Source organism: Rattus norvegicus, chromosome 2 (assembly GCF_021556685.1).
Source record: "Rattus norvegicus strain SHRSP/BbbUtx chromosome 2, alternate assembly SHRSP_T2T, whole genome shotgun sequence".
Taxonomy (NCBI): domain Eukaryota; kingdom Metazoa; phylum Chordata; class Mammalia; order Rodentia; family Muridae; genus Rattus; species Rattus norvegicus.
In genome coordinates, this window is record NC_141535.1 from 85,262,361 (window position 1) to 85,280,555 (window position 18,195).

Genomic DNA, 18,195 nt, shown 5'->3' on the forward strand with positions numbered 1-18,195 from the left:
GGAGAACTACAGGACTTCTGAGTCTGGGAAGGAAGAACTTGGAATGTGAGTGCCCATAGGTGACTCATAAAGGAAAGTTACTGTGGGTGGGGACCCTGGATCCAAGTCAGATCTGGGAATTGATCTTCTAATATAGGGATTGACAACCTCTCACTCAGACCAGGGCTCTTACTTGGTCCTTGTAGACTGTGGATGAACTTCTAGACTTATTGTTTGGTTTATTCAGATCCTATTCTGTGTGGCAACGGAGAGACTCTGCTGATAGTGTAGAGGTGCCCCAGATTCCCACCCCTGTGGGTTCATGCACTCATACATGAATGAGGAGATGCTGCAGAGTGTGCAAACTGTGCCAGGGTTAGGAGAGACCCTGGTCGGGGAGGGGCGGCCAGATCAGAAAAAAACTAAAGTTAGCCCTTCAGAATGGAGATCTGAGAGGAAACAGGTAGAGACATTTTTCACAATTGGACTTGACAATGATTGATGACAAAGAAAACCGGTGTCTGAGGGTGAGGGTCCAAGGAGACTTCAGTGGGATTCAGTGGGATTGTTCATGTAGGAGAATGATCAACAAGTCTTGTTCCTTAAAGGTGTTTGAGCTCACTGTTCAATAATTGAACAGAGCCCAGAAAAATTATTTTACATGTAAATAATTAAAGTGGCAAATACTCCTAGGAAATCACAGGCTGAAGGAGGTAGAAAAACTCAGTTTGAATTGTTTTGAGTCATTAAGTTTCCCTGTTGACTAGAAAATAGGAAATAACAAATCGCACATGGATCGGATGCATAAAAGTAGAAGTTAGCAGTGCCTTTAGGGTGTTCAGTCAGCACGGGGTCAGCCAACCCTCAAAGATGTGCAAGTTGTACTTAACGCATAAGGAAATGTAGACGATTGGAGTGGCTGTTAACAGCTTTGACTTATAACTCTGGTTCAAAATATTTTTCCCAGAAAAGCTTTCTCTGAGTTTTCTCTCAATCTATGATGTTTGCTAATGATCCTGGATTCCTTCATGGAAGTATTAAAACTGCCTCCATCACTCTGTCTTGCTAAATCAGAAGCCGCCCCTCTGCTTCTGAGGCCTTTTACTGTTATTTTAAAAATATTCTTGTGGATGTTTCACTTTGTTCATTTTTGCTGTTTTGGGAACAGTATTGCTTTGTATGCCAGGTTGGACTCATGCTTACTTGGCAATCCTGTGTTGAGCTTCTGTGTCTGGGGTTCCAAGTGTCCACTACAATGTCTGACAAGACCTTATTATTTCCTTTTGTCTTGTCATGCCATCGGGATAGGAGGTCTTATGTATGCTGGGAAGTGGTCTAACACTGAGTTGTTTTTCCATCCTCTGATTCCATTTTCAGTTGGAGGGATTGAGCCTAGTGCCTTGTTTCCATGATAAACAAGTGCTTTACTACTGAGCCATGTCTACTTATCACTTATGAGCCCGTCATTTAATTATGCCAGTGTGCTACTGACATGGTTGGACATAAGTTTTATTTTTGAAAATTATTTTTAGTGTGACACTTTTAAGGGTTAAAAGTCTTTTTAAGGACTGAAGGAGCCGAAGGGGTTTTCAACCCCATAGGAAGAACAACAATATTAACCAAACATACTCCCCAGAGCTCCCAGAGACTAAACCACCAACCAAAAAGTACACATAAACCCATCACTCCAGCCACATCTGTAGCAGATAATGACCTTATTGGGCATCAGTGAGAGGAGAGGCTCTTGGCCCTGTGAAAGCTCAATGTTCCTGTGTAGGGGGATGCCAGGGTGGGGAGATGGGAGGGAAGGAATGGGTGGGAGAACACTCTCATAGAGGCAGGAGGGCGGGGGATGGATAGTGGGATTCCAGAGGGGCAATCGGGAAATGGGATAACATTTGAAATATAAGTAAAGAAAATGTCCAATAAAAAAATAAAATTAAATGATCCAATATGATTCATGAATACTAAACATAGAGAACAGAAAATAAGTACATAGAATCAGAACCACTTAAAAAGTTTCTAGTAACCATAACACTTAATATATATTTTAAAAGATTTCATTTAAAACAATTTAAATATATTACATTATTGTGGGGGAAGCATAGGTTTGTTCACAAGTACAATGCCCATAGGGACAGAAAAGGCAGTCAGATCCCACAGAGCTGGCAATACAGGAAGTTGTGACTCTCATGCCATAAGTAATTGGTCCTGAAAGAACAGTCTGAGGTCTTAACACTGAGTCATCTATTTCCCCCAATGTTTTGAGTTTTTGAAGATGTATAGAAATAATAAAGATTGAACCAAATTTTTACTTGTTATCATATTTAAAATATATACTATCAAAAAAAACCCAGAATTAAAAAATACAATGTAAATATTATCAATTGAAAAATACTGTCTTTGTACTTGAACCATATGTTCCTGATGTAGGGTTATGTGGGGTCCCATGTCTGCTCTGCCATAGGGCACAACCACTCAGGGAGTCAGGACATAGAAGGTTGACCTTGCTTACCCTACATCATTGCTGGCAGGTGTCAGGCTACAGGAAAGCCCTGGGACACCTCTTCTTGGGGGGGTGGGGAAGTTCGGTCTGAGGTATGGGACAGCTGGAGCTGGCTTGGGGGTCCATGGGCCTGCAAGGAGGCCGGGGTCATCTGGTTCTCAGGCTCTTGGTCACCCAGGCGCTGCAGCATGCGTTTTGGAAGAGCTGAGAATGGAGTGGGGTCAGTGGGCTGGATCTAGCCTGGGGCTGAGGGGGAAAAGAGGGAGCCTCGATATTTGTGGCTTGACAGTGGAGAACTTGGCTTGGCTTGGTGGCAGCCTTGGCTGGGAGGGCAGGGAGGCCTTCTATAGGAGATTAGAAGGAGACTATGTAAGGGAAGGCCTTTTTCGTGGCTCCCCACAGCAGATCCTGATGAAAAGAGGCAGTCCATGGTTTTAAGGCCTTTATTGTCATGGCAGAAAGTGGATGAGTAAAACCATACCCTGCTTCTCAGAGTGGACCTCGATTAAGTACCTTTTGCAGGGAGGAGTGTCTGGGAAGGAAAGGTTATTGGCTAAGAATTCAGGAATTTGGGTACCTCACTAAAATGGAGATCTGTCTTTAGCCTACCTGTGGAGGGGCTTGGGGCATTGCCCTAAAGTGACTGATGGCCACAAATCTATGGAGGGCTGAGACTAGAGATAGGATTCTGGTTCTTCCAGAGTCAGGCAAAATGCCTCGTCCCTTCAGGGTCACTGGAGTTTCTAGCCTTAGCTCAACCAGGAACCAGGCTGCTTTTCAGGGTCCCACACCTGAGCTTCCACCTCTGTCAGAGGAGCTAAGGCACTTAGCTTCATTATAAATCACATATGTAAGAGACTCATGAAAGTAGAATCAGTGTTGCCCTTACTGTATTCAGTCAGCATGGAGTCATCTATGGTGGTCGCTGCTAGGTGGCTCATGCTCCAGTCTTGGCATATCCCCATGTACTAATTCTTTTCAGCATTGTTATTGATAGCAAATAAACAAAGACCATTGAGTTGGGAGAAAGATAGGGTGAGGAGCACTAGGCAGAGCTGGAGGGAGTAAGTGCTGGCTGGATATGATCAGTATGTATTGTATAACAGCATGAGACTACCCAAGAATGAAAGCATATTACTTAAAACATACATATAATTTAAGTCTGGATTGTTAAACACCTTGAAAAAGCACAAGGAAGAATTGTTTTCTAGAATAATTTTGAGCACACACACACACAAATATACAGGTCTTTTAGAATTAACTTACAGTCAGTACACAGAATTAGAAATAGCCATTTTAAACAGGTTGAAGAGCTGTGACATTAAGTGCCCTAAAATTCCTTACAATTGGTAAAAATGGTTTATCTGTTAATGATTTACACTTAATTTTTCTAATGGAGCATTTTGTGTTTCATATTATATATCTACCATCTTTCCAGCTGATTCACATATTTAAACTTTCAAAATATATTAATGTAGCGGAAAACTTGGTTATCTTGTCAAATACCCTTGCGTCAAGCAGCATGCTGGTGAGATATTGACAGCTGTTCTGAAGGCAATTTGCTGTCCCCAAAGCGGAGAGAATGATCCTGATTTGGATACAGGCCAGCCGAAGTTTTCAGTTAGCAGAGACTTCCCGGACGTACCTGCATTGTGATGACTTATATGAAATATGTTTTGTCTTCAGATTGTTCGAGGACCAACTTCAGACTAAGCTTTTGTTAAATAGCAAGAGTTTCTTATCTCCATTGTTAACATGTTTTCTGGGTATGCATTTGCCTCTCAATCCCCATTTCTCTCAGGGATTGCCTTCTCGGTTACAAGCACGCCTCTGCCTTAACACATTAAAGAAGAATGTAGATTTTTCCTTTGCTTTTATAGTCATATTCATCAGAGGCCAATTGAGTTATTCTAAAAGAATGTCATCTTAAAACACCTGTGTCTTTCATAATTAATGGAGGTCACAGTTACATTTTATGGTGTCTCTAGATGAAATGAGCTTTTCAGTTAATATGCTTTTGATGGTTCAACCTTTTCTTTAACACCCTCTGAATTGTAGTACTTTACATGATGACAGTATTCAGCTTCATCTGGTAAGGATTGCCCTGTTCCCTCAGAGACGGGATTCTTGTGTTTTGTGATTTGTTGCTAATGTGTCGCTGGAGGATGAGATGTGACCCAGTGATGGGTCTTCAGTCCTAGAGTCAATAAGACATAAACTCCGAGACAGAGAAAACCTATTTGGACATCTAGACGGGGGAAGGATAAACAGGCTTTAACATTGTCATTTGGCATCTGCCAAAGGCAATGGCTTTGTGATTTGAATTAGTCATCTGCATCTGTGGACTCCTCCAATAACATTACTCATAAAAGTGATCTGGCTTATTGCATTTAAATGTGTAATGCCTAATTTTATTCCAAGACCTTGGGAACAAATGTCTAATTTTACTCCAGAAAAACTAAGGAGAAACAAATCCATATTTTTTATCTAGTATAGCCATAAAACCAAACCAACTTTACCCCTTAGCAAACTGCTACTTATTTCCATAATGAGAAGAAAATATGAAAACAGAATAGCTCCTTTAAATTGTGTCACCATACACAGAACAGTCTAACATCTTAATCTTTTGTACCAATGCTTCTTTCCCTTGAAGAATGACCAAGGCCCTCATTACTACCTGTTTACATCTCGAGGTGTTATGAAGATTAATGGGAATACTTAACGCTTTGAGCTTCTCCCAAATTGCCCCATTAGAGAAACAGACGCTAAGAGCAACATTTGGTTAGCATCTCTGGTTGGCTGTGAGCCCAAATCATTACTCTTTCATGTTGGAAAGGGTGGTGGCCTTTCTCCTGGACCTCACATATATTGTTTTCCCACCTCTGTGCTCACACAATTGCAAGATAAAGTGCTTGCTTCTTCTGCAGTGCCCTGGAGAACAGCCATTTGCTGGGGACATAGATCTTACTTTGTGGTATGAGCGGCCCAACATCTGGGAGTATCAATTTTTTATTTCTCTTAGAAGATTTTCTTTCTTTTTGTAACCTTTAACTTCATAGGTCACTGACCCAAACTGTAATAGATCAACTTGTCTTGAGAGATTTAAGGACCTTCTTGTTGCCTAGCAGGATTGGAATTTTTGTGCAGGCAAAGTAGTCTTAGGTCTAAGCTTGGAGAAAAGTGGTTTGAGAAAGAGGTTAGAGGGGTCTCTTCGGATCCCTTGGTCCAGTGGAGGAGAGAGATTAAAAGAATCCCATCAGCATTTCACTTGGGATTCTGTCCTGGGAAATAATCTTGAAATAGCTGGGCGCCATTGTCGTGGTGCCAAAATGGGCAGCGCTACACGTTTGCAGTACATGAAGAACCATCAGAGCATTGGGAAGATTACTTTGGTTTTCTGCAATGCATTCTTTATTAAACAAACATTTAAAAGCGACTACCACACTGTGTCCTTCAAAACAAAAACAAAAACCAAACAAATAAGACCCATAAAACAAAGCAAAAAAACGATTGCTAGAGAAAAGCAATGAACCACCTTGAAAACAGACATTTATGTAGACACTGGTAATACATAAGGCAGTGAGTGTGGGTGACCAGCTTCAAATTGTCCAAATCCTTTGTTATCAAGATTATGGTTTATAATGGTTTTCCAATACCAAATGCTCAGCGTGGAAAGCATCCATATAAGCAACATTATACAGACTCGTTAACAGGTTATATTTAGAGATGTACACACAAGTATGTAAAAATAAGTGAATTAATGCAAAAGACTTGAAAGAGAATAATAGTTATGGGAGGATTGGGGGAAGTAAAGAGACGGAGGAAGGAATGATGTAATTATAATAAAATTTCAAAAATAAAAGAAAAATAGACTGTGGTTTGTAAATATTGTCTTAGTAATATTGTAGTTATTAACTGGACTTACTCAAATAAAGAGATTGTTCTCTGTTTTGTATGATGAGGTTGTAATTATATCTGATAAGATGATTTTGAAATGTTAGTTGAGGGAGATATAAACATTTAAACTGGTTTCTAGAAGTTCCTAAAATTCGCCTTGACATTTTTGTTTTACGAATTTTATAGTATTTTTTTTAAATGGCTGTTCGTTACCTTTCCATTGCTGTAACAAACTACTTGAAATCATCGATAGTGTAAGGCTCACAACTTAAGAACTTTGATATGCGTCCATCTGCCCCCTTTTACTGTTGGTAGAGACTGTGGTAGACAAAGCTTGAGCATCTTATGTAGACTGGGCCAAGAGATGGGTGAAGCTGCCCAGGGCCCCAGTATTTTCTTCAACAGTGACCTAACTTTTTTCTACAGGGCCACATTCCTTAACAGTTCTATCTCGCAATAGTGCCAAAGCTGGAAACCAGGGCATCAGCACATGGACCAAGAGAATAAACTGTCTATCCGAACTACAGAAACAGTCAGATATTCAAGCATCTCTGTTGCTTATTAAATCAGTCACTTAAAATGTTTAATTATTTACTTAATTAGTTTTTATGTAAAATTTGTATGTGTGCAAGTGTGTAAGGCCAGAGGCTTATGCAGGAAGGCATCCTTAATTGCTTTCTAATTCATTTTTTGAGATTATATTTCTCACTGAGCTTGGTGCTAACCAATTGGATAGACTAGAAAATGAGTTCTAGGAATCCCCTGTCTCCAAACTCCTCCCCCTACAAGCTGTAGGGCTATAGAGGCGCACCATACCCAGTGCTTTACAGGAGTACTAGGGTCTTGAACTCTGGTCCTCATTCTGGCACAATGGACATATCCTACATCCATACGCCATGCTTCCTTTTAGTAAAATGGAATGTGACTTAGGAATCAATACATAAATACATACACACATGCATGCACACATGCACAGACACATGCACACAAAACAATAATAACAACAATAACAACAGTTAAAGAAAAAGATAATAAATTTCAAAAGAAAACAGTGGGATGTACATGGGAGGATCTGAAGAGAGAAAAGGAAGAGGAAGATGGTATAACTATATTTTAATCTCATTTCACAAGATCATAGCTTGGTCCCTTGCTGAAATGAAGCGCAGCCCAGTAGTTTAGAGAAGCATTTCAAAATATAGTGCAGTTGACGGGAGGTTCCATGTAATCAGATTAGTGAGACCAACCTGACTTCTTAATGGGGAAACATACATCACAGTCAGATCATAGTCACAGAAGTGAAGGCATTAAGAGGCAATGGGAGCTTGCGTCTGTCTCTCGTTGTCACATTGCAGAGGCCACAACTCTCCTCCAGGTCTCAAACACACATCTCTTGATAAGTCAGATGCTGGTCTCTGGCTCCGAGTGTTGTATCACCCATAGTGGTAGAGGATGATATTTTGCCCCCCACCCCATAATTACCTCTTTCTACTTCCATTCTCAGCATTTTCACGGATGCTTTGATGCATGTTCATGGGGGCTCTACTGAAGGTAACTTGATCTCTGTTTGTATTTTGCAGAAACTATCTCTTCAGACTACAGCTCGAGGATCTGTCTCTCATCCAGGTAGGTGTGATTTATTTTACTTAAGCTTCATTTTCCACCTCAAGGATCTGAAGACAGTTGCGTGTAAAGTTGTTAATCAGGGTTAGCAGGGTTCATTTCCTTGGTGGACAGACCCCAGGACTCTTAGCTGCCTTATCTGATGTGAGTCACCCACCTCTTCTAATTCCCAATTAGCCATTTCCTCCTGCATGTGGTTGCTTTACTCCCTGGATTAAAAGCCCCATAAATAAAGCAGAGAGAAAATGTTAACCTCTGAAATTATTTTTGTTGCCACGTGGAGACTAAGCTTGGCACCCTTATGCCTGAATGTTTACTGCCATGGCAGATCTCATCCTCACGGCTCCTTTGCTTCCTCTAGTCTTAAAGAACAGTATGCCAGTCAGGGTCATCTAGAAGGGAAAATGAGCAGGATACAAACATCTCCCCTACCAGTGTCCCCAAGCTTTTCCTGTAGACTGTCAGGATCCTGGGGTTTTGGGTAGTTTGGGAAATAGACATGAAACAATTTTGATAATACCCTAGTGTCCTGGGCTCTAAGAAGTGACTGGGGAGAAGTTGATCTTTTCTGTCTAGAATGTTAGTGCTTGTAAACATTCCAAAGCCTTAGAACTAGAGTTTAATATCAGATCCTGTTATCCTTGCCAGTGTCTTAAAATAAGACAACTTTATACCCAGCCAATATTGCTATTCTTACCTCTGCACTGGTTACCAGACTCCAAACTTATGAATACTTACCAGTTTCTTCATTGGCAAAATGGCCACAACCTACCGAAACCATATGCTATCTGGATAAGAGTGAGCAGAGTCATTCAAAGGAGATGAGGCATAGCTGTCATCCAACAGTTGTGTTTTGATTTTTAAGTTATGATAATGAATAAATACTTATAATAGTTTTATCATATTGGACAACAAGTTACCTGCACACTGCAGTTTGGTGGTGTAACTAAAATCTTCAGCTGAACTAACTGGTTGTTAAAACTGAATTTATTAATAGGCAATCAGAGTGGTCAGCAAACTACAGATACTCTCCCTCCTACAATGAGAAATACATAGACTGAATGATGTCACTTATATTTAGATCTAAAAATGAACAATTAAGAAGCAGAGAATAGAATGATGGCTACTGAAGGCTTAGAAAATACATAAAGGCTTGGAAAGGCCTTGGCTAAACAATTCCAGTTAGACATTAGAAATAATTCTAAGGGATGATTATATGGCGTGATAACTACAGTTCCAATACCTGTACTATGAACTTTAAAATTGTGGAAAGCAGGTTAAATTTTCTTTCCACAGAATGCTAATAAATTTGTTAGGTGATATTCAGATTATGATGCTGGAAGCTATTTCACAGTGTATATACATGTAATAAAATCATGTTGTATTAGAAAATATATGTCATTTAAATTTATTGAAAACCAAGCAACAGTTTAAAAGTTTAAATACAATTGTGAAAATTATTATTAATAATGTTATAGAATATATGCCATTCACTATAGAATATGTTCATTTCTGTTCTCGTGGTATCATGCAGTATCTAGGATCTTATCTGTGAAATGTGGGCTGTGAGCTGGGGGCCTAGCTCGATAAGACCTGTGTTCAATCCCAGAGCCAATGCGATAAGGCAGGTGTGGCAGTGTGCACTTCTAATCTCAATGGTAGGGAAGTGGAGTCAGGCAGATGGAGCCCTGGACCTTGTCTAACTGCCAGCCTGCTTGATGAATTCCAGGGCTATAAAGACCTGGCCTCAAACTGTACTTTTGGTGACTCCTAGGCTTCCCCGTGCATACACATGCAAGAACGTATGGTCTCTCACAGAGCTTTGCATCGTCACAAACATAAATATGTATAGACACCCTAACATGGGCACAGAGTGAGTGAACAAGTGTGTGCAGAGGAACATGTGCAGGAAAAATCAAGTATGTACCTAGTTACTCCTGTTCTAGCTTTCTGGGCTTAGAGATTCTAGAAGCATTAAATTATAGGGAAGTGAGCACAATTTACAAACACACACTGTCACTATGGGAAGCCAGTGTTTCTAGGAGAAACGATGGTTCTAGAACAGGGAGAGGATGCTATAAGATCAGCCTGAAGGAGTTTGTTTCAGAAAGGGAGGAGGGGTTCAAAGACTGCTGATGAGATGCCAGGACACAGGAGCCGTCTGGGGTGGGCTCACTGCACGAAGTGAAGAAATTGTTTGCCTAGACACAGTAAAAGCAGCAGATTATTGAGCATTGAATCAGATAGAACTCATGAGCACATGTTAACATTAAAATTTAAAAAAGGCAAAAAAAAGCCAACTAAAATATTGAAGGAAAAAAATCTAATAGAAAATTAGGATTTGGCAACAGTTACACACTTAAACCTGATCCTTGGGTGGCAAGTATATCATATGGGTTTGATGACAACCAGGATATTGACATTCTCATGGTATTTATCTAGATAATAGTTACTAATTGCCCTTGGAAATCCAGTGCCTCATCAGTGAAGAACCCTACTATGAATCTATAACCAAGCAGTGTAATATGACTTCAGTGGTAGTGTCACAAGTGTCTGTGATTTGCTGTACTTAGATGCAGCTGGGTTTCCATGACAACCCACGAAAAGTTATAGCCAATCTCATCATAAGGAAACATCACCCAAGCCGAGGGAAACATCTTCCAAACATCTGGCTTTGACCGTTCAAATATTGGTGTGTGTGTGAATGAAGAGCAGCTTCATTCAGAAAGAGATTGCGTTAACATGTCTATCAAGCATGATGCTTAGTCCAAATTGATTCTTAAAACACACTTTTCATGCTATAAGTGACACTTTGAGACAACTCAAAAATTGGAAGGTCAGTAGATGAGATTAAAAATACTGTGTCTTGTAAATATACAAATGTTAGTTCCTTGATTTGTATAAATATAACATTACGTGTTATAGCAGAGAATGCCCTTTTTCTTTGGAAAAGGATAACAAAATGTGTAGGGTTGCTATGGTTTGAATACCTAGTCCCCCCAAAAAGTAGGCTCCTGTGTCTGTATGTACACTTGTCCTTAGCTTATGGTACTATTTGGGAAAGTTGTGGAATATTTGGAGGTGGGATGTTGTTGGAGGAAGCTGGTAAAAGTGATGGGCTAGAGTGTGGGCGTGGAGTGGTCAGTTCCTCTTTCTGTCCACGTTTTTGCTTCTTGACTGTGGACCCGGGACTCGCCGAACTCCTGGTTCTGCTGAAAGACTTCGCTGCCTTAAACCATAATCACATGTGGTTCTTTGAGCCAGAATGAAGCCCTTCTCTCTCAAACATCCTTCGTTATTTCATCACAGGTAGCTGACGGTAAGAGAGCCGCTGAAGCTGTGTGTGTGTGTGTGTGTGTGTGTGTGTGTGTGTGTGTGTGGTTGCTACAAACCCAAAGTGAAGAAATGAAACAAAGGCAAGTCCGACAACGCATTAATGGGGAAATCAGGATAAATATCAGAAATACTCCTAACATTTCTTGATTTATATCATAATAGGTGCAGAAAGCTCCAGGCATGCAACTGCAGTGAAGCTGTGAATAGGAGTGTTGTCAGGGCAAGGAGACACTAATTGCCTTTCCAGACATCACTTCTATTTGCCAGGACTACCTCTGACAAGGTCGCGTGTAGGTCGCCGACAGCAGTGCTCACCCTTACTGAAAAAGTCAAGTATGTCTGTCTGGCTACTAGTGCACTTCAGTCTGCGCACACAGACTGAGGAAGGTGGTGACATCTGAATGGTGGTGTTCAATACAGCTCTGATAACAGGAGCCAAACACCCTCCTCACCCCCGACCCTGCCTGCCCATGCCAAGCTGTGCGGCTCTCCTGATTTGTGCCTGTGTCTACTATGTCTGCAGGACTGTAGCTTGTTGCTTCCTTAGTGTTACAAGAGATAAAGCTAAATTCTTTTTAACACTATTTGTTTCTCATGTGTCCCTAGGAAACAGGTCTCGTTGATTTCTATGAATATTTTATTTTTATTTAAATTACTTCATCCAAGGGTGAAAAAATAATAATGGCACTGGCAAACAAAGGGCTGCATTGTTCTTGTAAATGGGTCATCTGAGAGGCCTGAAGATGGCGCAGGTTTAAAGACACTGCAGAACCCAATACCCAATGCTTGATCTCGGGAATCACGTGGAAAACATACCACACGCGCGCGCGCGCACACACACACACACACACACACACACACACAGACAGACAGAGAGACAGAGACAGAGAGAGACAGAGAGAGACAGAGAGAGATATGCACACATGGTCACACATATACAGACAAAGAGAGAGAGACATGCACACACACACACACGGACACACACACACAACACACACACTTATGCACATACACTGTCACACACATACACACATACCCAGAAACACACACAGACATACATGGGCATACACACATACACATGTTCATACTCATATGTGTACACACACACACACACACAGAGTCACACACACACAGAGTCACATACATACACACACATAGACACACACACATTAACACACATGCTCACACACACAGATACAGTCTCACACATTCAGACACAGACATAAAAACTCAGTAACATACACACAAGCACACACATATACACGCTCATATACACAGACCCACTCACATACACACAGAGACACACTCACACACAAATAGACACACACAGAGACAGAGACACACATAAGAGAGTGGGGGAATAAAATGACATAGTAGTCTTAGATAACTCTGAATTATCTGACATTCTCAATAGAGCAAATGAGGATCAATGGGAAAAGAGGTTCATATTAGTATAGCTTATAGTACTGCCAATCTAACGGGGGATCAGTACTCATCTGAATTCGTTAAGCATCAAGGCTTACACAGTGTTGTCTCTAGCCTGCTTTGACTCAACCACCATGCTCAGGTACTCTGCGCTGCTGTTGGACAGGGCAGTTTTGATGAGGAGGAGGTTGTTTAGAACTTCTGCTACTTTACACAAAGATTGTTTTCTCCTAGAGATTTGTAGACCTCAGGTTAACAGTTTTTTTTCTTTCCTCCCCTCTCCAAAGACAAAAGCAAACAAACAAAAAACAACACAAGAACTGACATCAACTTTGAAAGGAAGGAAGGAAAACGAAGTAGACACAAATGAACTTGGCTCCCGTGCAACCATCACATGTTGTCTCGCTCTCTCCACTCCTGCTAGATACCATGGCCCCTTGGCTGTCGTCTTCCTCCCTCCACTCCTGCTAGATGTTATGGCTCCTTCATGTGGTGTCTAACTCCTCTCTTCCATCACCTTGAACACTTCTACGTTCAGTGTCAAGCTGTGCCTTGGTCCCACAATCACTGGCTCTTTCCCACAGTCAAGTGCCTTGTCTTGCAGCCTCTCCCTAGACATCATCTTCTTCATCTACAAAAATAATTGGCACTTCCACCCTCAATTCAAGCATTTTGCTTTGGATCCTGTCACCCCAAGCAAGGTTGGCAGGTGGCCCTGAGGGGTTTCCCTGTAGTATAGCTTTTGTATCTGACTAGTGCTCTCTCCTCCCAAGGCAATCATGCTGTGCCTTATTTCTCTCTGTGCTGGTTCACTGCATTACAATAGCAGGCAGATGGCAGCAAACAAACAAGTGCCAGTGTTCTAATCCCTTGACACACAGTATGCTCCATTCCTCCTTTATCTTTACTTAGATTACGTTTATTTACAGTGTGGGAGGGTATCTGTGCACGTACCATGACATGTGGAGAGGTCAGAGGACAACCCCTGAAAGTCAGTTGATCTTCTGTGCCATTTGGGTCCTGGGGATAGAAGCCATCCCCTCAGGCTTGGTGGCAAGCACCTGTACCCACTGAACCCTTTTGTCAGTTCCTACTTTGCCTTTTTAAAGTTCACATTACTGGGGTATGAGATAGGCCTCTTGGAAAGGCTCTGAAAGAAGCACTGGAAAATGTCCGTCCTTGCTCTGTGGAAATCTCAGTACTAAGGTGAACAGGCAAATTCTGGTTCTGCAATGTTCTCCCTTATACACTATTGGCCTCTATATTCTCTCTGCTTTCTCCTTCGCTTTACGGTTACTTTGCCTCCATGTCTTTAGATGAGCATCAGTGCTGATCTAGCACATGTGAAATTAAGCTGTTTTCCTCTAGAGATTTTCAGAGTTTTTAGAAACTCCAACTGGGGCAGGGTATTCTGCACTCCACTGTTGTCTGTTAAACATTGTTATCAGTGGTGATATAGCTTTGTGGATCCCTGGTGAAATTTTAAGGCTGCTATGAGATTGTACACAATGAAAAAAACTCATTATGAGGTCATCACTCCTGAAAGACCTGATGCGTGTGGCTGGAACAGAGTAAACAAATTCTTCCAATCTGAGGGTACTTCTGCACATGGTGAACCTTAGTGCACTAGTCAACAGACACACCAGAAATGAAGTCTTGGAAAGCCTTGAGCAGAAATTAGGATATAGCCACTCCTTTCCTTTCTCTGATCAAGTAATGCATTTGATAAAGATCTCCACTATCACCAGAGGAATAGTCACATATATGTATGCCATGAAGTAGCTACATGTGGTTGTTTGCTATGAGTTCCAGCTGGCATGCTTTAATATGTAAGGGGCAACACTCAAGAGTTGTTTTTAATCACCAAAATAGAACATGGTTTTCATCAGTGACATGAAAATCCAGCATTAGCGTAGGATCACTTACAGGCCATCTTTCTACCTAGAGATGGAGGCAGATGTCCTGACATGTGTCATTTAGCCATGCCCACTGAAGACCAGTCATTTCCAGGAAGAGTTAAGTGTTAAGAGTCTACCATTATATGTCTGTGTCTCTTCTGCTTTGTGTTGTAATAACAGCTTTGAAACTCTGTCATCATGTCTGTTCTTGCCTCCGTGATGACATTTGTTCTAGAAAAACAGATTCAGAAAAATACAAGAGCACAGCTGGCCTGAGTACCGGTAACCATGTTTGCCAACCTGGAAGCTCACCCCTGTTGCCTCTGGTCAGGCACTCACTGATCTGATCCCACTGCACAGGTACAGAAGCATGGGGAGGGAAAGCTCAGCTCACCCCTCACCATCTATGAGGAAGCTGCAGATTCTGCTTTTTGCCCCTCATTTCCAAAGGAAAGGAATTCACTGCTTCTCACAACAGCAAGGACAAGGAGAAAAACAGAGATCTGTATACCAAGTCCCCACCGCCTTCCTTATCACCTCTAAACTTGATAAGTTTTGGTCTCTCTCACTTCATGGTCTTGATTGAAGGCAAAACATTGTAAGAAGCTGAGACACGTGTTAATTTCTTTCTCTGTGTAGCTGTGATTGGGAATTAACTTTTAACTTGTGGCCATGGTTAAGCTATTCCCAGGTAGGGCAGATTTTCCTCCTGAGGTATTGGACAGCATCTAGGGACACTTTTCATGGTCATGGTTATATGTGCCCTGCACTGCACAGAGCAGCACTTCCCCACCCAGAAAAGCATCTCATTCTGCATGGTTTACTGCCTATGGTGCCCTCTTTTGCCAGTTGGTTTCTATCTCAGTTATCTCATACCCAGATAAGTCAGATAATGATCCAGGAACTGAGGATTACTACTTGATTGCATCTAGAAGATGTGTGAAATTCTAGGAAATCCATCTTTTTAGATTTTTCTTAATATATACAATCCTAAACATATTCAAACCATTGGTGACCATGTCTAAAAAAACATCTGCTGTGATTCTTGGGTTTAAATTGCCTTCTTTTATTAACATGAGATTAAATTTAAAAATGAATTAAGTCAATTTATAATATACACTCTAATGGGTCATAATACTCCGATATAACCCTCGGCTGGAAAGCTCTAGAATCTAAAGAATGATTAACTAATTAATAATTTAGAATAATTATTCCAATGAGATAGTCACATTGATTAATTTTTTAAATTATGTTTTGTATTTATTGAGTTGAGAGAGCCTGGACTCCCCTGTGGCTCTAAGAAATCATGGCTCCAAAGCACCATCGCCCATTTGTCTTTCTATATCATGTGTTCTAAAAATCTGTTTGCTGGAAGCAGAAAGATTTGATTACATCCTTTCAAGGGTCAGAGGACTAAGGCATGTTGATCATAAAGTTGTAATACACAAAAGTATGCCTGTTCATTTGCATATCATCAGCAGGCAATCATGGCTGTCTGTGGCTGCTAATCAGAGGACTTGAGCAGTTCTAGCACAGATAATCAAAGCCTGAAGTATTTATGTTTTAATCTTTTGAGAAAATATCTTTTATTCTCCTATCTGAGTGATAAAAAGTGTTCAATGTGTATTTCCTGACAGACCGAAGATCTGAATGCATCCAATGTGAGTCAGGGTTATATGTTTTTGTTGTTAGCGATTTTTTTTCACTTTCTCACACAGTGTTTGGTTGATGAGTTTCTTTGTGTTTCTCTTGTATGATACTCAGAGAGTCTGATGAAGACTAATAGCCTGGAACCCATACAGCCCCTCCTTCGTCACCTGCCTCTCGTTTCTTGCTCACTCGTCAGGATTCCTGTCAAGCACTGTTGTATCTAATGTTTTGTTCAAGCACTTTCAACTGCCCACTTTGCAACTTCTTCCAGGGTTTGCCATTGAGAATAAGTAGGTGTGCTGTTCACACAGCCTGGCTGAGTTTTCACTCATTCCAGTTGGGTGGACTCTCCTGAACAGACAGTCTCTTTCCCTCACTCGTTGGACAGACACAAGAGACTCATTTCTCATGTCTGACAGTCTGGGGCAGGCTTCGGGGGGCTCTGTTTCATGTTGCCATTTGGGAGATTTAGTTGATACCATCCCCATCTTCACCCTGTCCATCTCAGAGTAGCCTAGGAGAGTCATTAGAGATATCGTTGAGTGTCCATTCTCAGTCAAATTCCACGGCCACATTACCCATGAGCAGGAAACAGTGAACAGCTCAGAGGGAGAACAAGATGGGCCCCAAGGATGCGCTCTCTGTTCTCTTCTTCCACCCAACTTACATATTTTAATTTTTACTGTACACAGCATACTTATTCATGCCTCTGGCATTTTTGTGAATAATAAGTGAACAAGCCACTTAACCTATCTGGACCTCAATTTTCTCCACGGTATCTTTTGGAGAGGAGATTCAAGACATGGGGATTATCCCTGAAGTCCTTGTCAGTATTGGAATTTTAATCAACACCCTGCTTATTTTTCCTTTGGTCATTGTTTGAATGATTCTTATTTCTGTGTCCTTAAGGAAAGCTGCCCCTATTAACTTGCTATGATGTCTACTTGGTCAAGTTTTAATGTAATCCACGGTGAAATAATGCTGCCAATCACAGCAAAAGAATGGCCACAGATTTATTGAGTCCCTGCTATGTGTTGAGCTATTAGAAAGCAGCTTCTCACTGGCAGTCAGTCACTGAGGTTTGGGTGGCATTCTCATCTTATAGAGTAGATCAGGCTCAGGGTGAATGTGACTCTACCAAGGCACTCCTTAAGTAGTGGAGCTCAGCTTCAGCTGGTGTATGGAGGACTGAAGAAGAAAGGTGGCTGCTTCATCTCCACCCAATATTGCACTCATTTGTACTGTTTGTGATGTGACCTATTGTTGACCCTTGATTTATCATGACTACAGATGTTAATTTGTAATGTAGTTTACACTGTAGTTTAAAGTCAGGTTCCATGGAGCCCTCTCTGACACATGAATTCACAATGCATGATCTATTGAGATAAGTCTTCAGGAGATGGGAACTGGAGAATATTGCTAACTAAGGAAACAGACTGAGATGCTCTCAGAGCTGGAGTGCACCCTCAGCTAGATCCAATGGGAAGTGAGGATCGTGAATGTCTCATGATGTTAAGGCAAAGAAGATACCCATTTACATGCAATTCCTCATGCCCTTCAATTAACCCTACTCCCTGCTTTATTTGGAGACAGAGTGGCATAGATTTACAGTGCAGTGACATTTATCAGCTAAGAGTAATTCCTTAGGAAAGGACTGCTCTCAGCCAATGATGAGGCTGTCAAAGGCAGGGTATGCTGCTCTGAACACAGACCTGAGCTCAGTGGATTCAGGAATTTTATTTAGGTTTGTTCAGTGTTCTGGATTCTCATGACGTAGACAGTCTCTTCTACTCAAAAATCAACCAACCAACCAACAAACAAAAGCAAAACCACCGTCATCAAAACAAATGAACTGTTTCTATGTTTTTGTTCCTGGCCATATTT

The 18,195-nt window shown here is 41.2% G+C and overlaps 1 protein-coding gene across 2 annotated transcripts in view; it reads left to right on the plus strand.

The window, feature by feature from the left end:
• Sema5a (semaphorin 5A) overlaps positions 1-18,195 on the plus strand; it is a 437,483-nt gene that overhangs the window by 215,732 nt on the left and 203,556 nt on the right. For both annotated transcript variants that reach the window (NM_001107659.2, XM_087621852.1), the window contains 1 exon segment: positions 7,960-8,005. In NM_001107659.2, the coding sequence (NP_001101129.1) occupies positions 7,960-8,005 (46 nt within the window).